At 44.0% G+C, this 19552-nt stretch overlaps 1 protein-coding gene across 1 annotated transcript in view; it reads left to right on the top strand.

Moving 5' to 3' along the window:
- The first annotated feature begins 6456 nt into the window (after positions 1 to 6456).
- The window catches only part of JPH1 (junctophilin 1), an 84974-nt gene continuing 71878 nt past the window's right edge, over positions 6457 to 19552 (top strand). The window contains exons 1-2 of the mRNA XM_068983957.1: positions 6457 to 6835; positions 12414 to 13173. Coding sequence (XP_068840058.1) covers positions 6457 to 6835; positions 12414 to 13173 — 1139 coding nt within the window. The remainder of the gene's footprint in view (positions 6836 to 12413; positions 13174 to 19552) is intronic.

Here is a 19552-nt window from a genome sequence, read left to right as displayed (position 1 = left end):
AGGTCTGTCTTAACATGGTAGACATACGAGTACCTCTGTTGGATGGAAGGAAAGAAATTAAAGTATATTCAAAGGTGAAGGTGAAGTCGCTCAGTCGTGTTCGACTCTTTGCGAGCCCGTGGACTGTAGCCTACCAGGCTCCTCCGTCCATGGGATTCTCCAGGCAAGAATGCTGGAGTGGGTTGCCATTTTCCTTCTCCAGGGGATCTTCCCTACCCAGGGATCGAACCCAGGTCTCCCACATTGGAGGCAGATGCTTTAACCTCTGAGCCACCAGGGAAGCACACAGTATATTCAAAAGAGAAGGAGTTGACCCAAAACTTGGAGAGGAAAAAGGACATCTTTGCCTCTGGGATAAGGTGGTGGTGAACGATAGAAAATGAGAACCAGTGGAAGGTTTAAGAGAGGGAAGGTGTTCCCATGGGTTACCACTTTTTCTCCAGGAGGAAGAAGACAAGTAGGAAAGAACTGGGGCTGAGAAGGGCTTGAGGACAGTAATGGGCTTCTAGAAGTTTCCTGGGAAGAGATCTGCCATGTGGTGTGGAGGGACTGGTCTGAGGTTTGCCACCCATAATTTGCAATGGCAACTGGTAAATGTTATTGATTATTCCCAGAAGGGGTTTCCTATCAGCAGGGGAGGAGAAACTGATTTAGGCTTGAGGGCTGGGCAGGGGGATGAACCAGGTCACTATGGAAAGGAAAGTGCAGTGGAAAAGATGCAGTAGGGTTCTTCAGGCAGGACAGGGAAGGGCCAGGAAGACATGAAGGGCATCAAAGGAGTGAAGACTCTGCCAAGAGTCCATGCTTGTTCAGTGAATGGGAAAGACCAGCGAGCGTTGTCAACGAGTGAGATTGTCAAGTTCTAGTCTTCAGCACTGACCTATGTGTGAATCAGAGAAAGCCCCAGGCTGTGTGTGAGGGCTTTAAGATAAAGGCCATGATGCTGAAAAAGGCAATGGATGGTGAGGCCAGGTTGAGGTAGCCTGGGACAATGGAAGTGACAGGAGGTGGGGGCATAGCAGGTAAGCCACTGGTCCTGGATGAACAAGGAGACTGATCTAGACAAGATAGATTTTCTGAAATATACAGCACAGAGCAAGTTTCTGGCTTCCTAAAAAGTGGGCTAACATGAATAGTACAAGTCTCAAAAGGGAGGGGCTACTGAAAAACAGCTTTCAGAAGAGGAGCTCACAGATTATAGTTGGCCCTCCTTATGCTGTATCAAACTCAACATCCACAGATTCCACCAATCACAGATCAAAAATATTTGGGGAAAAAAAAAATTCCAGAAAGTTTCATGAAGTAAAGCTTCAATGTGTTGCATGCTGGCCGCTATTTATATAGCATTTGCATTATATTGGTGATTATAAGTAAATCTAGATAGGATTTAAAGAATATGGGAGGAGAGGCATAGGTTATATACAAATACGGTACCATTTTATATATGGGACTTAAACACTGTGGATTTTGGTATTGAGAGGGGTGGTTCTGAAACCAATATTCCACAGATACTGAGGACAACTATATTTACTTATTAATTTACTTTTAGTTCTTGACCTGTATTAACAACTACTGAACATCTCTAAGGTATATTTCTGGATCATCTGTTCCGATATGAACCTATCTTTCCAACCTCTATAATTTACTCTTCTTCCACCATTTCTTTAATTCTAGACAGCAGCATCACTATTATCCAGGTAGCTGTTCCATAAAATAAAAAGGTCATCTTTACCACCCCTTACCATCTCCACCTAACCTGCCTCTTCCCCCATTTGGAAGCTCTCACGCACACGCCAGTAAAGACTGGTAATAGAGTCAGACAGATTTAATTTAAATTCCAGCTCAACCATTTCTACCTCAAATCATCCTGGGCACAAAACTGTCCTTAAACTTTATTTTCTTCTGTAGTTGCTCAGTCGTGTCCGACTCTTTGCGATCCCATGGATTGTAGCCTGCCACGCTCCTCTCTTCATGGGATTCTGCAGGCAAGAATACTGGAGTGGGAAGCCATTCCCTTCTCCGGATTTTCTTCTGTAAGATGGTAATAATACTAGTACTAACCAATGGGTTATTAGGAGATTTAAATGAATTAATACATGTAAAGAATTTAGTACCTAATCTAGCATAATATAATTTCCTTCAAAGTTTTGAAAATCATTAATTTTGTAATTTGCTTCCTCTTCTGACTTCATGTTGTCTACAAAGTTTCTGGCTACATTTCTTAATTTTTGCATTTACTGTGGGAAATTTTCTTAAATTTTCATGAATGCTTTATTATAAATACGCTGCTGCTGGTAAGTTGCTTCAGTCATGTCCAACTCTGTGCGACCCTATAGATGGCAGCCCACCAGGCTCCCTCATCCCTGGGATTCTCCAGGCATATGCTAGTAATCCTCTGTTTTGAGGAGGGCATGGCAACCCACTCCAGTATTCTTGCATGGAGAATCCCATAGACAGAGGAGCCTGGTGGGCTGCAGTCCATTGAGTCTCAAGAGTCAGACACGACTTCAGGCAACTGAGCATGCATGCAGTCCTGTATTTTATTTATTCATTTACAAATAACAATGTTGTGTTAATTTCTGCTGTACAGCAAAGAGATTCCATTATACATATATATATTTTCATATTCTTTTCCATTATGGTTTATCACAGGATCTTGAGTATAGGTACCTGTGCTATACAGTAGGAACTTGTTTATCCATCCTATATATTACAGTAGTAATACTAACTTTGACTAATAAATCAAGTAATTTTAATTCTATTTGCTTTCTTACACTTTGAATCAATAAACACACTTTAGTCGCACAGAGTCGGACACGACTGAAGCGACTTAGCAGCAGCAGCAGACAACATACACCTCCAGGTTAGCTTTCTGTCGTTTGTAGTTTTATTAAAAATTCTCAATAATTCTAATCTGTAAATAAAAGGAAATCACCAATGAAATTTTAAATACTGCCTCAGCTTTAAAAAAAAGATAAAATTCTAAGCCACATATCCTCACCACCATGTTGTTAGTAACATTCACACTCAAATGGCTTACTTTTGGTTACAAATTTTTTTAGAATGGAAACCTACTAGTGCTGGGCTTTGAACATGGAGGAAAAAAAACCAAGTGCTAGCATGGCTGTTGGCCCCTGGGCTTTAGTGGCCTCCCCCACCCCACCTGTCAAACCAACATTCACATTCTCTTCTTACTAATCCCTTCTTAAAGCTAAATTCAACTCCCCCTTAGCCAGGGCAAAGATTCAGAGTGAAAGGGAAAGTGAGGACATTACTGACCCCAGCTAGTAAACTGCAGCAATATTCTACTGCTCCTGTGAGCGGAACCATCACCATCAGGGCCTCTTCCTCTTCCTGGTTCTTGTTCCCTGTCTTCTCCAATCACCACCATTGAACGTGAACACTGACATTAACGAACACATCAGTGAGACTGGAGAAACATTCCACCAGGACAACAGCAGGCAAACGGAAGCATGGCTTGAGTGGTTACTTTGCCAAAAATTGCTCAGTGAGCTACCAAAAATTAGATACTAATTTTCACCCATGAAGAGAGTCAGTGGCAGAGTCGAGTTAGGACTGATTAGTTGAAATTTAATAGCAGACGTATGGTGGTAGAGTCTTTCTTTTAATGAAGGGTCTTTCCAAGGAAGACATCTATTAGGGATAGCAAGAGGAAGAGATTAAGGGATAAATGGTCATATCTTTTGTCATCCTCAAATCTCCATATTCTCCCGGGATGTGTCCATACCACCACCCTTTGTCCATCTACCATAGATGGACTTCACTCACATCTATTATAGAAGCCAGAAACTCACTCTGCTGTATATTTCAGAAAGTCCATCATCTGCCTGAGAGCTAATTAGGAAGAGTAGGTGGTACAGTGGTAAAGAATCTGCCTGCCAATGCCAGACACGCAAGAGATGCGGGTTTGATCCCTGGGTGGAGAAGATCCCCTGGAGAAGGAAATGGCAACCCACTCCAGTATTCTTGCCTGGGAAATCCCATGGACAGAGGAGCCTGGTGGGCTACAGTCCATGGGCTCGCAAAAAGTCGGACACAACTGAGTGCACACATGCAAACACACACACAGCATTAAATGGTTCTACCATGCTTGCAAACAAAAGTGTAAACCTCAAATATTCATGTATGTAGATCCTAACACACGAGTGGGTAAAAAACCAAAAAGGGAAAGAAACAAAGGTTGCTCTACAAAGAGAGCCAGTTCAAAAATGAGAGAAAAAAAAAAGTATATTGACCTGAGCAATCACAGTTTCTCATATCAAACAGAACCCCAAAATAGACGGAAATGTCTACAGTAGCTCCTGATCCTGGTGTGCCCTGTAACAGAAAAATGCAATTATGGTTCAGCTGCGAAATCCTGGGCCCTCATTTTCCCAGTGGCCTAAATCAATCCCCAGTCCGGGGACAAGATGCTGAGCAAGGTGCGTAATTATTTCAGGCCACTAGGGTAAGGACTATTCCTGGCAACTCTGTAGGCAGCACCATGGATGAGGGTTTCTAATCCTCTTTGGTGATTTGGTTCTGTGTAAACTGAGATTTTTCTTTCACTATTTCAGCCAGATAAGCAGGAAAGGCCAGCTCCAGTCCTGAGCTAGAGCCGATCAAGGTCAGTTTCAGTTCCTTTTCTGTGCGGTTTAGATTCCTTTTTTCCTTGCTGCCTTCCCTGACACCTGTCCTTGTATTTTTATCTGATTATCAGAACCTAGTGAGAGAACCCTTGGCAGCCTCTGGTGCTTACTCTGTCATGCAAAAGCTTCTAAGTCTAAGGGATACCATAAATACTGTGCAGAGCAGAGTCCTTGAAAGGCCAACCTAAGACCCTGGCTATGCACCACAGAGAGGTGTCTCTCATGGGGATTTTAAGGGTGAGGTTGAAACTAGTGCCTGCTTTTACCCAGAGGCAATACTGACGTTTCAACTCGCCTATTAACAAATCTCTCATGTTTGGCTTGACACTGTCCCCACAATAAATTCAGTTATTACTTAACAGAGAGAAAGTGAAAGGTAAATCTTGACATTCCCATTTGGATGATGATGAAATAGAGGTTTAAAAGAGTTGTGTACAGTGAATTCAACCGAGCAGTGTTGTAGCTGGAAAGTAGACCAGCTGACACCTGTCCCCGGTTTTGTAGGTCACAGACTTTGTAAGTTTAGAGCAGTGTTTTACTTACCATGTTTCTCCTTGAAAGCGTCTATTTACTTTCTTAAATTGTGGGTGCCAGTGGAGAGGAACCAGGTGTACATTCCAGACACTCAGACAACATACACAGACTGAGCCGTCTGCCTGTTGAGTACACAGCTCCGGGCTGAAGAATTTCTAGGGTTGTTAGAAGAACACAGGCGACTTCAGAAGGAGCAGACTGAGGTGGACGCGAATACCTAAATCCCTACGAAGACAGATGAAAAACATCCTCTTTATTATTACAAACCAAAAAACCAAACCCATGTATTTTGTGCTTTTTCAAACTGCACTGCCCTCCCCCCGTATCTTCATTAAAGAAATGCAAACACATGTGCTTCAAGACGGGTAGGTGTAAAAGAACATTCTGCACAATTATATCTAGGCTGTCGCAGACTTCTTTCACATGCAACCATCTATCCGGGGGATGTTAATTCACGGTGACAGCTGAGCATGACAAACGCCACGGTACACAAGTTGGAATGCCGGAAAACAGGCAACTACGAAAAGCCCATGCAGACAAACGCGCCTCGGAGTTTTCTCCCTCCACACACACGTGGCCGCACTTCTAGGCGCTCCAGCACGGTGATAAATCCCAAACACACACACACACACACACACACACACACACACACACACACACACACACACACACACACACACCGGAGCCTCCGCCGCCCTCCACGCCCGCGCCTCGGTCTCCAGGCAGGCGGGCACTCGCGCGCGCCCCTGGGCACACTCGCCCCCCACCCGTATCCCCCTACTGCGCACGGCAGCGCCGGGCGGTCCCCACGTCCCCCTGCCCGCCCGCCGGGGAAGCGGTGGCTCCCGGGCTGGGGGCAGGGTCGGGGGCGGGGGGAGCTGGCAAGGGAGCGGAGCGCCGCAGGGCCGGGCCTCGGCGCCTGGGGAGGGGAAGAGGGGCGGGCACGGGGCGGCGCCCGGCTCACGTGGGCGGGCAGGAGCAGCTGAAGGTCCGCTCCGTAGCCCGGGCTGTCCTCTCGCGCGCGGCGCTGGCCCCGGGCGGCGGCGGCGGCGGCGAAGGAGGAGGAGTTGGAGGAGAAAGGCGGCGGTGGCGGCGACGAAAGAAGAGGGGAGGACGGGGGCGGCGTCGGACTGGAGCCGAGCGGCGGCACGAGCTGCCCGGGGCGCTGTCGTGAGCTCGCCCGCAGGGCCCCCACCCCCGAGCTACACCCTGCCGTGCCCAGCTCTGCCCGCGTCCGTGCCCCCGCGGGGAGCGCGCCGGGGCTGCCCCCCGAATGACGGGCGGAAGGTTCGACTTCGACGATGGCGGCACCTACTGCGGCGGCTGGGAGGAGGGCAAGGCGCACGGGCATGGCATCTGCACGGGGCCCAAGGGCCAGGGCGAGTACTCGGGCTCCTGGTCGCACGGCTTCGAGGTGGTCGGAGGCTACACCTGGCCCAGCGGCAACACCTACCAGGGCTACTGGGCGCAGGGCAAGCGGCACGGGCTGGGGGTGGAGACGAAGGGCAAGTGGATGTACCGGGGGGAGTGGTCACATGGCTTCAAGGGGCGCTACGGGGTCCGGCAGAGCCTGTGCACCCCCGCCCGCTACGAGGGGACCTGGAGTAACGGGCTGCAGGACGGGTACGGCGTGGAGACCTACGGGGACGGAGGTGAGCTGCGTCGCTGGCGGCTCGGCTGCCCCGCGAGCTGGGCTCTGGGGGAGGGCTTTGCCCCTGACTGCGGGGCCGCCGGGAGGACGCAAGGCGCACGTGTCCCGAAACCCGCCAAAACACCTGGGGGAGCCTCCCACCCTCCTCCCGCGGCCACTCTCCCCGGGAGGGGGCGGTAGGACGTGGCGGGTGCGCGGGGGTTGGATCTGACTCGGTTCTGGGGGCGGGCGGTGTGTCCACACCCGGGGGAACAAGGCGTGAAGACACCTGGCCGGCGCCAGCGCCGCGCTGCCACCGGGAGGGAGCGTGCCCGGGAGGGCTGGACTGGGAAGAGGACGCTGTCACTTGAACCCGTCACATTACGTTCCTGATCCCTCCCTCTCCCGGCCGGGTTTGAAATCGCCACTCCCGTGGAGTGAGAGCGAGCGCCCTGGGCTTGGAGGCTGGCGGTCGCGGCGCACAGCTCCCGGGATTGGTTTCACGTGGAGTCGTATTTCGCCTCTGGTCCTCTAGTGGCCTAAAGATAGAAGTCAGAACCCCAGAACTGGGATGTTGGGGAATTGTTCCTTATCGGAAGTGCATTTGGAAAGTAATCGTAGTTTTGGGAGTGGAGAGTCCACCTGATGCAGGTGGGGTTCAAAGAATGCGGGGTTTTCTTTCTGGTTTTCCTTCGCTTTCTTAAAGTATCGGTTTTCTATCAAAAGAAGGTAGTCATTGTTGATCTGGAGATATCTGGGAAAATTACCAGGAAAACATTTTACAAACGAACAGGGAAGTCTATGTTTTAAAAAATACAATTGAAAGGTGTATTCCTATAACAGCTAAATTAACAGCTACTTCACTCCTGAGAATAGCAGTAGGGAATCGCCAGTTTGCCCTAAGGTGTGCGATGTAAAACCGTATGCTGGCTGTAAGCAAAATTCACCTAATTTTAATATTTACTAATTTTTGCAAAAGAAATTTGTATATAATAGAGCATAGCCCTCCCCCTTTTTTCCCCCAACCAGGAAAAGTATATATTATTGATACAGGTGTCAAAACCTGATGAATTTGCTTGTGTAATAAACCGAGAAGGACGAATGGCTTATGCTTTGGCAAAACACAGTTTCTGATAATAATCATAATTGAAAAGGGTTGTCACATTTCGGAATTCTGCAGCCCAGAGTTGGAGGATATTAAAGGGGCCCAATTGAAAGTTTGTCCAGCCCAGTCAGGCAACTGCTTATATAAAAGCTTATACAATTTGTACACTTCACTTACTCAGAACACTTGGGCCGTGTTTCAAATACAAACCGGCAGCATGGTAGGATTGGCTAAAAAGGATATCTTTTCGTCCTACAGTATAAATAACGGATATAGTTCTCATGGATTAAAAGTGGAGGGGGGTGCTGTCTCTAATAATTGTGTATGGGCTGTGTGAGTTTCAAGTTCCACAATAGTTAATTAGGGCCCTTAAATGTTCTCAGTGGGCACAGAGCACCTTAGTTTACACCCATATAAATGTGTTAGCTTGTGACTGGATTTTATCAGAGGCCCCGGTCTACAATATAACTAAATTCCATGCTCAAAAGTGGAATGCAAATCTTATCTTTCAGACGTGTGCATTATTTTACAACCTTTCAAGAAGGTGGTGGATAGTTCTTTTACTTCAGTATTTGGAAGGCTAAAAATAAATGTCTTCTTTTAAAGTTACTACTCATTAAACAAAATCTCTTGGTTTAGAGTATTCATTATACCTAGCAATAAAAATATATATATATAGCACAGTAAAGGTCCTCTGTTTATGTATTGCCGAAGCTCAAATAAGTGTCTAGGGTGACTATGGATAATTGGCCTCCTGTTTTAAAACTAACTTTTAAAAGAATTTTTTAAAAACCTCAAAATTTGGCATTACCACAGGACTGCGGTTTTCTTTTTCTACCAAAACAAACAAACAATCTAATATGCTACCAATTAGGAAAGGGGCAGAGGGAGACTCCTAAAAATCATTATTGAATTCTTACTGTTAATTTCTTTCATATGTCAATCAGTTAATTAGAAAGTCCTGAATCATAAAATGGGGTTCTAAGTGGAAGTGTATTGCTATAACTTATTTCCTGCAAAGATTTTGGCCACAATAAGACAGATCACTTCCACAAGCTTTACTTCTTGCCCTTGCACCACCACAAGTCCATCCCTAGCAGCCTCTGTCAGACTTAAGAAAATCTGATTGCATGTATTTTGTGGTGACGTTAAACTCAGAAGGAAGGAAGTTGTAATTCCATTGACAACTATCACTCAGTTTATTTTACTAGTGATTTGAGTATGAAGTGTTGTTGAAATAGAACCCCTTGAATATTAAGTAAGAATAGTTAGTACAGTGCTCCCAAAATCCAAGTCTAGGTGCCCAGAATATTCAGTAAAAATTCGGATCCTGCTGTGGTTCCTTTTTTCACCTGTCATGAAACTATTAGAATATATCTAGAAAGATACATTGTTGTGTTAATTATATGCATTCCTGTCCATGCACATTTTCATTCATAGCATGTAGATTTAAATTTGGCACATTAAATCTAAATTTGACTGGAATTCTCTCTGAATTGGAAGTCTTCCACTACAAACTTATTTAGTGAAAATGGCTGTATCTAGAAAATCAGCTCCCAGATGAAAAGTCATAGAACACCCGTAAAAATATTTTTTAAACTTATGAACTATGCATCCATATGTAAGAAACTGAGAGGAACTAATTAGAACTTTGAGCAGCAGGGAGCAGGTGGAACGCACCTGCTTCGTAAGGAAAAAGAGGCCCTTTTCCCCCACTTAAGTTCATTGACTAAACTAAACCTACTTTAAATTTCAGATGAATCACTAACACTTTGACTGTAAATTAGTTTCTAGCAATTCTATGGAGGAATTCTTCCATGCAGTGTTCCTCAACAGGGTAAGATGGGAATATAGGCAATGCCATTGTTCTGCCTTCTCTGCTGCTACAGTCAAGCAACAACTTAAACTTTCTAGTTATTGCTGTTGCCTTAAACCACTTAGATTTTCAAGCAATGTGTCTTTGGAAATTCTAAATACTAGTCTTATTTTGGAGATAGCAGATTAAGGAAACTAGTTGTTAATTTCCCCTCAGTGTTAAACATTTCCTAAGATAGTGTGGTTGTGTTTTAAAAGTGTAAGTACTTGATATCAAACAGTATGTTTGGAAGTTGTTCTAGCAAAATTAACTTGTAGAAGAGTTAGAAAAGAATGATTATAGTGTTCCTTGTTTATTTAAACAAAATATTTTAAAATAAGGTGGTTTGTTTTAGTGCATATAAGTCAGGTTGTATAACTTTTATCTTAGAACTTGAATTTTTATCTATCTAGGCAAAGGGAAAGTCAGTTGCAATTTTCTAGTAATTTCAGTTTCCTTCTGGGTTACAGTGGTGGTGTTTGGAGATGGCTAATACTGAGTACAAAGCTTCTTCATCTGAAATGTTGTATTTGAGTGTCTTATCCTTTGGGGTTTATCCTTTTGGGAAAGTCATGGCCCACCCACCTCCTCAGAAGTTCTGAGATGTCAGGTTAAGATGTTAAGACCTATTCAGAGTATGACATTCACAGTACCAGACCCCCTTTGTATTGGATTGGCCAAAAAGTTTGTTTGGGCTTTTTGTCAGATATATAAGGGAAGAACCTCAATGAACTTTTTGACCAACCCAATATGTCACTGTCACCCTGCTACTGTCTATTTATATACCAAAAATATGTCAGAATGAACAGAGGGAGATGGTAGTCTTGCAATTAGTCAAAACTTTTGACTTGGGAGCCACTATGGCTTTAACTTTTAAGTGCATGAAATAATCAGTAAGCAGCACTTCTCAGTATTTTAAAAGTAAATGTATGCCATTCAATGGAAATTTTTTCATGGCAATCTGAAATGAAAAGTATACTGCAAAGTAACTCTATATAACCAGAAACTGAAAGAAGTCAAAACAGTTACGATTTACTTTCTATATTATTTGTGAGTTAGAAAGAATTCAGAAGTAATTACGTCTTAAAATTTTCATATAACTTCTTTGGAGGGCTAGTTTAATATAAAATTTGCCTTTAATTAAAAGGAAATGGACTCAATTTAGAAGAGAAAATTCTAAGTTCCTAATCTTAACATCCAGTTCCTCCTAAGATGATTTAGGAAGTTGCTCCAGGTTAATTTTTAAATGTCTTTGCTAATTTACTTAATAGAAAAACTTCTGAAAACAAATGCTTTAAACTAGAGATTATCATATTCCTGAGAAGGCATACTATTCATTGAAAAAATGATCTGGTGATGACAAAGTTTTCATATACGCTGTCAAACACACCTTTCTTCTGAGATGAATTCCATAATGTTAAGAGTGGAAGTTTTCCTCTGACCTTATCTTAGTTTTCCCAAAGGTAAATAGTGCATGCTTTTAAGCCACCACAGCTGTTTATTATAAAGTCATCAAACATCTACATACCAGAGGACACACAGCGAGGAGTGTGGAAATTTTGTGTTCTCCTATGAAGTAATGCCTGCCCTCAGAATGTTTCCAGTTTAGGATGTGGTTCACAGTACAGTGGCAGAAGCTAGGGAAACCATGAGGAGAATGACCAGAAGAAAGCAGAAATTTAGCAAATATGGGACAGATTTTGACCTTTTCACTTGGAAGTACAAAATGTTAAATTGCCCATTTTTTTATAATGGTTCACTCTATTCAGAATATATATTCTATTTGTCAAATCCCTCTCAGCTTAAAAAGGATCACCCAAAACTAAATAATAATCCTGAATGTTAAATAGTTTTCCCTGTCCTAAAAGAACATGATGAATGTGGTAGAAAGAAAATGTAAGAAAACTTGTTTGACAACTCATGTTCCAAGCATTCAGATCACTAATAATTTTAGGTCTTTGAGCTTGTTGGAATGTCAAACTGCCAGACCTGAAGTCTCATTTTTCAGTTAAATTAGTAAAACTACAGCTCGCAAATAGAGCTCATTTCTTCGTCTGCTATTGCACTGCCTTCCTCAGAGGGGGTTTTGATGTGTTAATTTCAGGGGAGAAAAGTTTTCTAATGATCACTCTCTTGTATTAGAAGTCAGTGCTTTGTAAAATGTTTTCAGTGAAAGGCAAAAAAAACCACACCTATTGGAAAAACCTATGTAGATTTAGATTCGAGGTTATCCTATTCCTGAGAAGGCATAATATTCACTGAGAAAATGGTGTCAACAAAGTTTTAATGGGCACTGTCAGGCACACCTTTGCTCTGAGATGAATTCCATAGGGTTAAGAGTGTTAATTTTCCTCTGGCTTCCTCTCAGTTTTACCAAAGGTAAGCAGCACACTCGTTTGGGGATACATCTATATCCCCAAAGCTGACATACAATTACAGAAACGGCCTAGACACAACACTTCAGGGTGGGGATTCACAAAGGGAATTTCCGAAGCATGGCCTAAAGTTGACTAGGCAGTGTAGCCGGCTTGGGCCTTGAGTTCCCGGCCTGCGCAGGGCTCTCCATGTGCGCACCCACGCCCCCATCGGCCTATCTGCGGCCCCCGGACTCACGCTGTGCTCTCTTGCGCTCTCTCGAAGGTACCTACCAAGGCCAGTGGGCCGGCGGCATGCGGCACGGCTACGGCGTGCGCCAGAGCGTGCCCTACGGCATGGCCACGGTGATCCGCTCGCCGCTGCGCACGTCGCTGGCCTCGCTGCGCAGCGAGCAGAGCAATGGCAGCGTGCTCCATGACGCCGCGGCCGCCGCCGACAGCCCGGCCGGCACCCGCGGCGGCTTCGTGCTCAACTTTCACGCCGACGCCGAGCTCTCTGGCAAGAAGAAGGGCGGCCTCTTCCGCCGAGGCTCCCTCCTGGGAAGCATGAAACTGCGCAAGTCCGAGTCCAAGTCGTCCATCTCCAGCAAGCGCAGCTCGGTCCGCAGCGACGCGGCCATGAGCCGGATCAGCTCCAGCGACGCCAACTCCACCATCAGCTTTGGCGACGTCGACTGTGACTTCTGCCCCGTGGAAGATCACGTGGACGCCACCACCACGGAGACCTACATGGGCGAGTGGAAGAACGACAAGCGCACGGGCTTTGGCATCAGCGAGCGTTCCAACGGTATGAAGTACGAAGGCGAGTGGGCAAATAACAAGAGGCACGGCTACGGCTGCACTGTCTTTCCTGACGGCTCCAAGGAAGAGGGAAAATACAAAAATAATATTCTGGTCCGTGGAATAAGGAAGCAGCTGATACCAATAAGAAATACAAAAACTAGGGAGAAGGTGGACAGAGCGATCGAAGGCGCACAACGGGCAGCCGCCATGGCAAGAACCAAAGTGGAAATAGCAAACTCCAGGTATGTAAACGCCGAAGGGGTGGTACTGCCCGGGTCTCTGGAAACGGTAGAATATCAGATAATCTGTGTGTGTCAGTCCTTTGGCGGCATAGGTTCCAGAACCAGAAGTGGAAAAGGATTCAGCCCGATAGAATGAGGCAGAAATGTACCTGAAACTCTTAGGAAACTCTCCATCCTGAAAAAGTGTTAAAGGCGCATTGTGGTCCCCTTCCTCTTAAAATTACTTCCTTAATACTAAACATGATGGAGTTCACTCAGTGCCTATGTACATTTTCCAGAGTCCAGAAAGTTATCTTTTTTAAAAAAGACAAAACAAAAAAGTACCCCTGAAATACTTCCAGAGAGAACATGGTACATCGTGTGCTGGGAAGAAAATATCCATCCACATGGAAACCTACCCAGTATAGGTGCACCTTTTTATTCTAACATCAAAGTTGCAGGTGTGTACAACTCCTCCCTAGAAAATCATCCTCATTTATAACATTCACATTCTGTTTAGTGATGCCTTCTAGGTGAAATTGGTTTTGAGCAAGTGATCAAGGTCTAAATAAGGCAGAAATGGAGAGGTATATGACAAAATCCGTCAAGCATTCTTTGAACAGCAAAACTCACCTGCATGGGAAAGGCAGAGGGATTGGGGCTCAGCAGAATCCCCCCCATTCTAGGCAAGAAAGATTAGATCACTGGGTGTATTAAAAGGAAGGGGGTGGGGAGAGCCTGACACGGACAGATGGGACTGTGAATGTGCCAAGTTTGAAAGAAAGAGTGGTAGAGAAGGGCTGGAGTGAGCAGGAGAAAGCAGTGAATAATAGATTGAGAAGTGGGGTGTATGTGGGCACAGAAGGTCCATGCGCCTAAAGTTTTACCTTTAATAGCTGGATTCAAGCATTCAGCCAGGAGGATGGAGAAATCAATTGGGAATAGAAAATTTTATTAGGGATGGATGACATGTTAGACAAAAATGAAAAAGGACTGGTTATACATGGAAAACTTTATTCTTAGGTTTATCTAAGCAAATACTGACTGGCCCCAGTTCTGTGTGATTTGAGATATACTTTTAGCACAGAATATTGAAAATCCTTTTCTTGCTTTAGTAATATTCTCCCACTGAAGTAAACCTTATGAAACCAAAGACTCGTAGCATGTCTTCAAACTTTAATTCTTAACATTAAATTAATAAGCCCTGCCTTTTCTTTGGCGGAATCACGTGAAATTTCTGATGTTCAGACTTAATATACAAAAATGGCCATTTCATATTGTTCAACTTAATATTTCCAGACATCTGAAGTTTCCTTTTAAAAAATGCTCCTGCTTTATGGCTACTGTTTACTTTTAAGTGTCTGACACACTGGAAACTGGAGGCCATCTTGTGTTTTGCAATATTTTTAGATATAAAAGTACTCAAGATACACATCTCTATCCCAAACTGACCGTGTTTTAAAGTTAATTTTGCCTGTTAATAGGCACAGACTTTGAGGAAGGGTCTTTCCTCTCTCCTCTGCTGAGCATCGTTTATTTTAGATGATGGTTTTCTGTGATCAGTCATTGCATTGACTTGTTTTTTACATTGCTTGTCAATAGGCTACTTGGCACATGTAACCTTGCTAGCCTTCGTGGCCCTCAGCTAACTTTTAGAGCTAGTGAGATACTCTTTGTTAGTTCTTATTCTCTAATTTGAAATGCACTCTTGGCTTCTTCCCTTTTATTGTCACCTACTGATATGCAAGAGGTAATTCAATCTTGGCAGGTGAAAAATGAACCTATGCGGGACATTCTAGCAAATGACTTTCTTATGCTTGCTTTAATTATTGACTTTTATGATTAGTTAAAATTGGAGGAACCTACATAATGAAAGGTTGTGATGCAAAGATCTCTGATTATAACAGTTTCATAAAACTCTTATCCAAGTCCTAGCTAGCCACAGTCTCTCTGTCAAAAGCCTTTGGGGGAGGAGGGTGTCACATAGTCTGCGAGTATTGTGTTATAATAGTTTATAATCAACGAACATCTTAAGACCTTGTACTAACTAGCTAGTTAACTTAGCTAGTTAACTACTTCTTAAGATTTCACTTGGCTTTTTAAAAAATGCTCAGTTCATTTTGCTAAGTGACGTAAGTCCATCACAGAACAAATATATTGCATAATTCTACTTATAGGAAGGATCTGTAATGGTCCAACACGTAGAAACAATGAAAAGGTGGTTGCCAGGGGCTGAAGGAGCATTTGCAAGGTGTTGTTCCAAGGTATAAAGTTTCATGTTAAGCAAAAATAAGTCCTAGAGCTTTCTACCACATTGTGCCTGGAGATAATACTGTAAAAAATAAGTGAAAGTGTTAGTCACTAAGTTGTGCCCAACTTTTTGTGACCCCATGGACTGTAGCCCACCAGGCTCCTCTGTCCATGGAATTTCTCCAGGCAATAATACTGGAGTGGGTAACCATTCCCTTCTCCAGCAGATCTTCCCAACCCAGGGATTGAATCCAGGTCTCCTGCGTTGCAGGGAGAGTCTTTACAATTTAAGTATTGGGCGCTTAATGTTTAATAGGGTAGATTTCATGTTAAGTATTCTGACTACAATAAAAAAAAAATACTCTTTCAATGACACAATAGGCAAAAAAAAAAGTTTACTACCTTGTTAACCTTTTATATTTTACTTTCACTGTTTTTAGTCTCTTTCCAGATTCTGCCTTAATGACTTCTCCAGATACAGAGACTTGCAACTTGCTCAGTCCTTCCTGGCCTCTCTAGCAGTTGTTATTTACATAATGTGTTTTTGTCTTTAAAAAATAATCAGAGGTTTAAGACCATAAAGACACTCTTCCCCTCTCCCTGCCCCTTTTTCTGCCCCAGTGATGGCAGAATAAGAGCTGGAAAGGAAGACTCCTGGCAGCGGCCACTGTTGAAATCGCTGGTTCACTATTAGCAGCAAAGGGAGATGATGTGTTACTAGTTACTGACCACTTCAGTTTGCCTGACTGGTAGTGTTAATTCTTGTTGTATGGCTGTTATTTCTTGTGCTATAGAGATTGTTGCTTGTTTCTGAAATCCCAAGGAAATGGGTCCACCTTTGTACCATCACCTTATTTTAGCTTGAAGCAAAGCCTTTGAGGGAAAACAACTGTACTCACCAGTAATGGCGGCTCAGGAAAATCAGGAGACATGGTACCAACCAACTTCAGTCCAAAGATTCAGGAAAGCGTGGTAAATCTCTGGGTCTTTACTTCTTAGAAGAGGCAGTGGTGCATCGTCCTAGGAAACACATGAAGCTTATTTCTGAAGTCTTCTTATGGACCCCTGTTGATTTCTTCTAGATCAGGGGATATGAGGATTACCTAAGAGGTAGGAGATGACAGAAATGATGCAACCGTCTGTAGATACTGAGTTGCCTTGAAGGTTAGCATTTAGAGTTAGAACTTTAAGGGATGCTAATAATGGGCTCCTGTAACTTTTCTGTTCTAATTCGAAAAGTACCATGTTTATAAGATGTAACAGAATGTTTTGCTCCCCACTTGTCTTGGTCCTGAGGGTAGGAATCATCACATGGAATTAAGATAGTGTTTCAACCCTGAGTTTAAAGAAATGTTCAGGAGGAAGGCGAGCAGCCCTGTGCATCTCAAGCTCCTCGTTTCTGGAGGCAGAGCCTGAGTCACTGCTTGGGATCACCTTGTTCTCCCTGTCATATCATTTACTTCTCTCATTTGGTCATTTTTTGACTCCACTAACTCTTGACTTCAGTAATTCCTTAAGAGAGACATTCAAATGACTGTCCCTCAAGAAAAATATTTTAAGGAAGAATTTTAACGTGAGGCATTTGGTTGAAAGAGAGCAAATAAGTGACCCTTGGAGAGCCACACTTCTGTGGAAACGAACAGATAATTTAGGAAGGGGGGAGAATCCCAGGGACGGGGGAGCCTGGTGGGCTGCCATCTATGGGGTCGCACAGAGTTGGACACGACTGAAGCGAGTTAGCAGCAGCAGCATCATAGACCAAAAAAAAAACAGCTTTGTAGCATCTGGGACTTAGAGGAAGTTGTTGTCATTTAGTCACTAAGTTTTGTCGACTCTTTGGTGACCCCATGGACTGTAGCCTGTCAGGCTCCTCTGTCCATGGGATTTCCCAGGCAGGAATACTGGAGTGAGCTGTCATTTCATTGTCTGGGGGATTTACCGACCCCGGGATCAAACCCGCGTCTCCTGCATTGGCAGCTGGATTCTTTACCACTGAGCCATCAGGGAAGCCCCTTAGAGTAGTTATCTGCTATAAGGGTGGAAGAGCTGTGATGAAAAGGCCTAAAGCAGTTGAGAACCTTAGGTGTTTATGTAGTCTGATTGTGGCAGATCAGAAGAAAGAAAACTAAGGGAGGATGGAGCTGAGTGGGAGTGTCCCTAACCCACGGACTCTGTGGCCAGTCTCACTGCAGCTAGTTGGGCAGTGGGCTGGGAGGCCCCCAGGACCGCTCTGAAGTGTCACTGATGGGACAGTCCGGTTAGTGGGGTGGGACCATCTGTTCTCAACCTCTCCCCAACCATCAGTGCCCCTTCTGGTGGTAATGGCAGCACCTTGACCATGTACTGTCCCCTGCCCAGTCCTGCTGTGCTTGTCACTTTGGGGCGGGGTGTGTGTGGAAGCAGTCAGACAGCACACAGATGACCTCAGGATCCAGGGGTCTGCTGAGCTTGCTGTGGCCATTTGCAGAACCAGAGATTAGAGTCTCTACTTGCCAGTTTCGAACTTACATATTAAAATGACATAGTATTTTTGTTTTAACCCTATAGGAAAAATCTATTTCCCATACTTTTCTTTTAGAAGAAAGATACCTTACAATTTCATGTCACTCTTTCCTCATTGCCCAGGATGACTCAGCTGCGACAGTTTTCCTTCAGGAAAGTCTTTGCTCATCCCTCCCCATGCCTGGTGCCCCTGCTCAGCTCCCCTGGCCAGCCGCTCGGGCTGCTCCCCACTCTGGTTTAGACCTAAAACCACTCCACAGAGGGTCTCCCTACCCCCGCCCCCTCCCACCCCACTGCATCCGCCTCAGACCAGGACCTCCCCCAACCCCCGCAATCAGTCTGCATTGTCATTGCGTTTCAGTATATTTGCGATGTATTTTTCTCCCAACTGGACTGGAGAGCCAGACCCTGAGGGCAGCTGGGCTCAGATCTGTAATTCCCAGCAGCTAGTTTAGATCAGGGCACTTTTATAAGAGCTCTAGTAAATATTTGATGAATGAGTGAATTAAATCCTCACTGCTTTGGGTTTGAACGCTGCCAGTGCTTCTAATTCCGTTTTGCCGGACGTTTTGAAACCGCAGTTCTCAGGCAGGAAACCTGCTTCTCACAATTCGTCATCGTATAATCTGGGAATAAAGGAAGTGCAAAAAATGCAAAGGTGTGTGTTACAGCTGCCCTTTCCCCTAATTAGGTCAACATCATTAAAGTGTCAAAACTAAAGCATAGCCAGGGAATATGAGCTCCTGGTTAAGCTGTACTGTTAACTTCTTTTTTCATCGGTATGAGCTGGTCAGGAATACCTGTGAGCACTTACCTAAACAGATGAGAAATTTCCAGAAAGTCAGCTTTTACTAACTGCAATAATGTTGGCTTATCCTTCATAGTTGACATCACCAAAACTTGTGGTGAGGCAGAACGTAAGAGCTTATTGTTGTCTTTTAGAAATCTAAGTTTGCTAAATATTCAGCTGTTTCCTTTTGAAAGTTTTTCTTGTCCAGCGATTTTGGGGTCATTTTTTGTATTCATTTGAATAAGTGAATACGAAATCAGCGGAACAGTCTCTCACGAGATCACTCAACTGGATTCTTGCTTCGCTTATTAGTAATTAAAACCCAAAGTCAGCCGTGAGTCAGTGCACATTATGGATCCAGATTAAACTTATTGCCACTAATTATAGGGAAAAGCTCAATTTCTGCCAAGTGATTGAAGGGCAAGGAGTTTGAGATTCTTAAATTCTGTTGAACAACAGGATTCTATTTCTTTTTTGAAAATTGATAATATTATAGTTTATCTTCTGTATTTATGTATTTTCAGTAATATTAGCGGCCATATCATATCTTTACAAACAGTTTTAGGTTACCTTTTCCATGAATTTTTTTTGTTTCTTCTATGGGTGCTCTGGTTAATTTTCACATTAGCGAAAAGTGATTTTTCCATTGGAAGCTGAATTTCTAAGTCATTTTAATGAAAAGTCTGTTTAAAAAAGTAATTTGTGGGAAAGTCACCTAAAATATGGGAACTTACAACAGGGGAGAGAATTGGCATTTTCTTTAGTTGTGTCTCTTGTGTTCTTCTATATCTGCTTTTGCTGTCTGTCACCCTTTGTCCACCTGCTCTCACCAGCCCCGTACAAACAAATTTCAGAGGC

The sequence above is a fragment of the Capricornis sumatraensis genome, chromosome 11 (genome assembly GCF_032405125.1).
Source record: "Capricornis sumatraensis isolate serow.1 chromosome 11, serow.2, whole genome shotgun sequence".
Taxonomy (NCBI): domain Eukaryota; kingdom Metazoa; phylum Chordata; class Mammalia; order Artiodactyla; family Bovidae; genus Capricornis; species Capricornis sumatraensis.
This window is presented reverse-complemented; position numbering and strand designations above follow the sequence as displayed.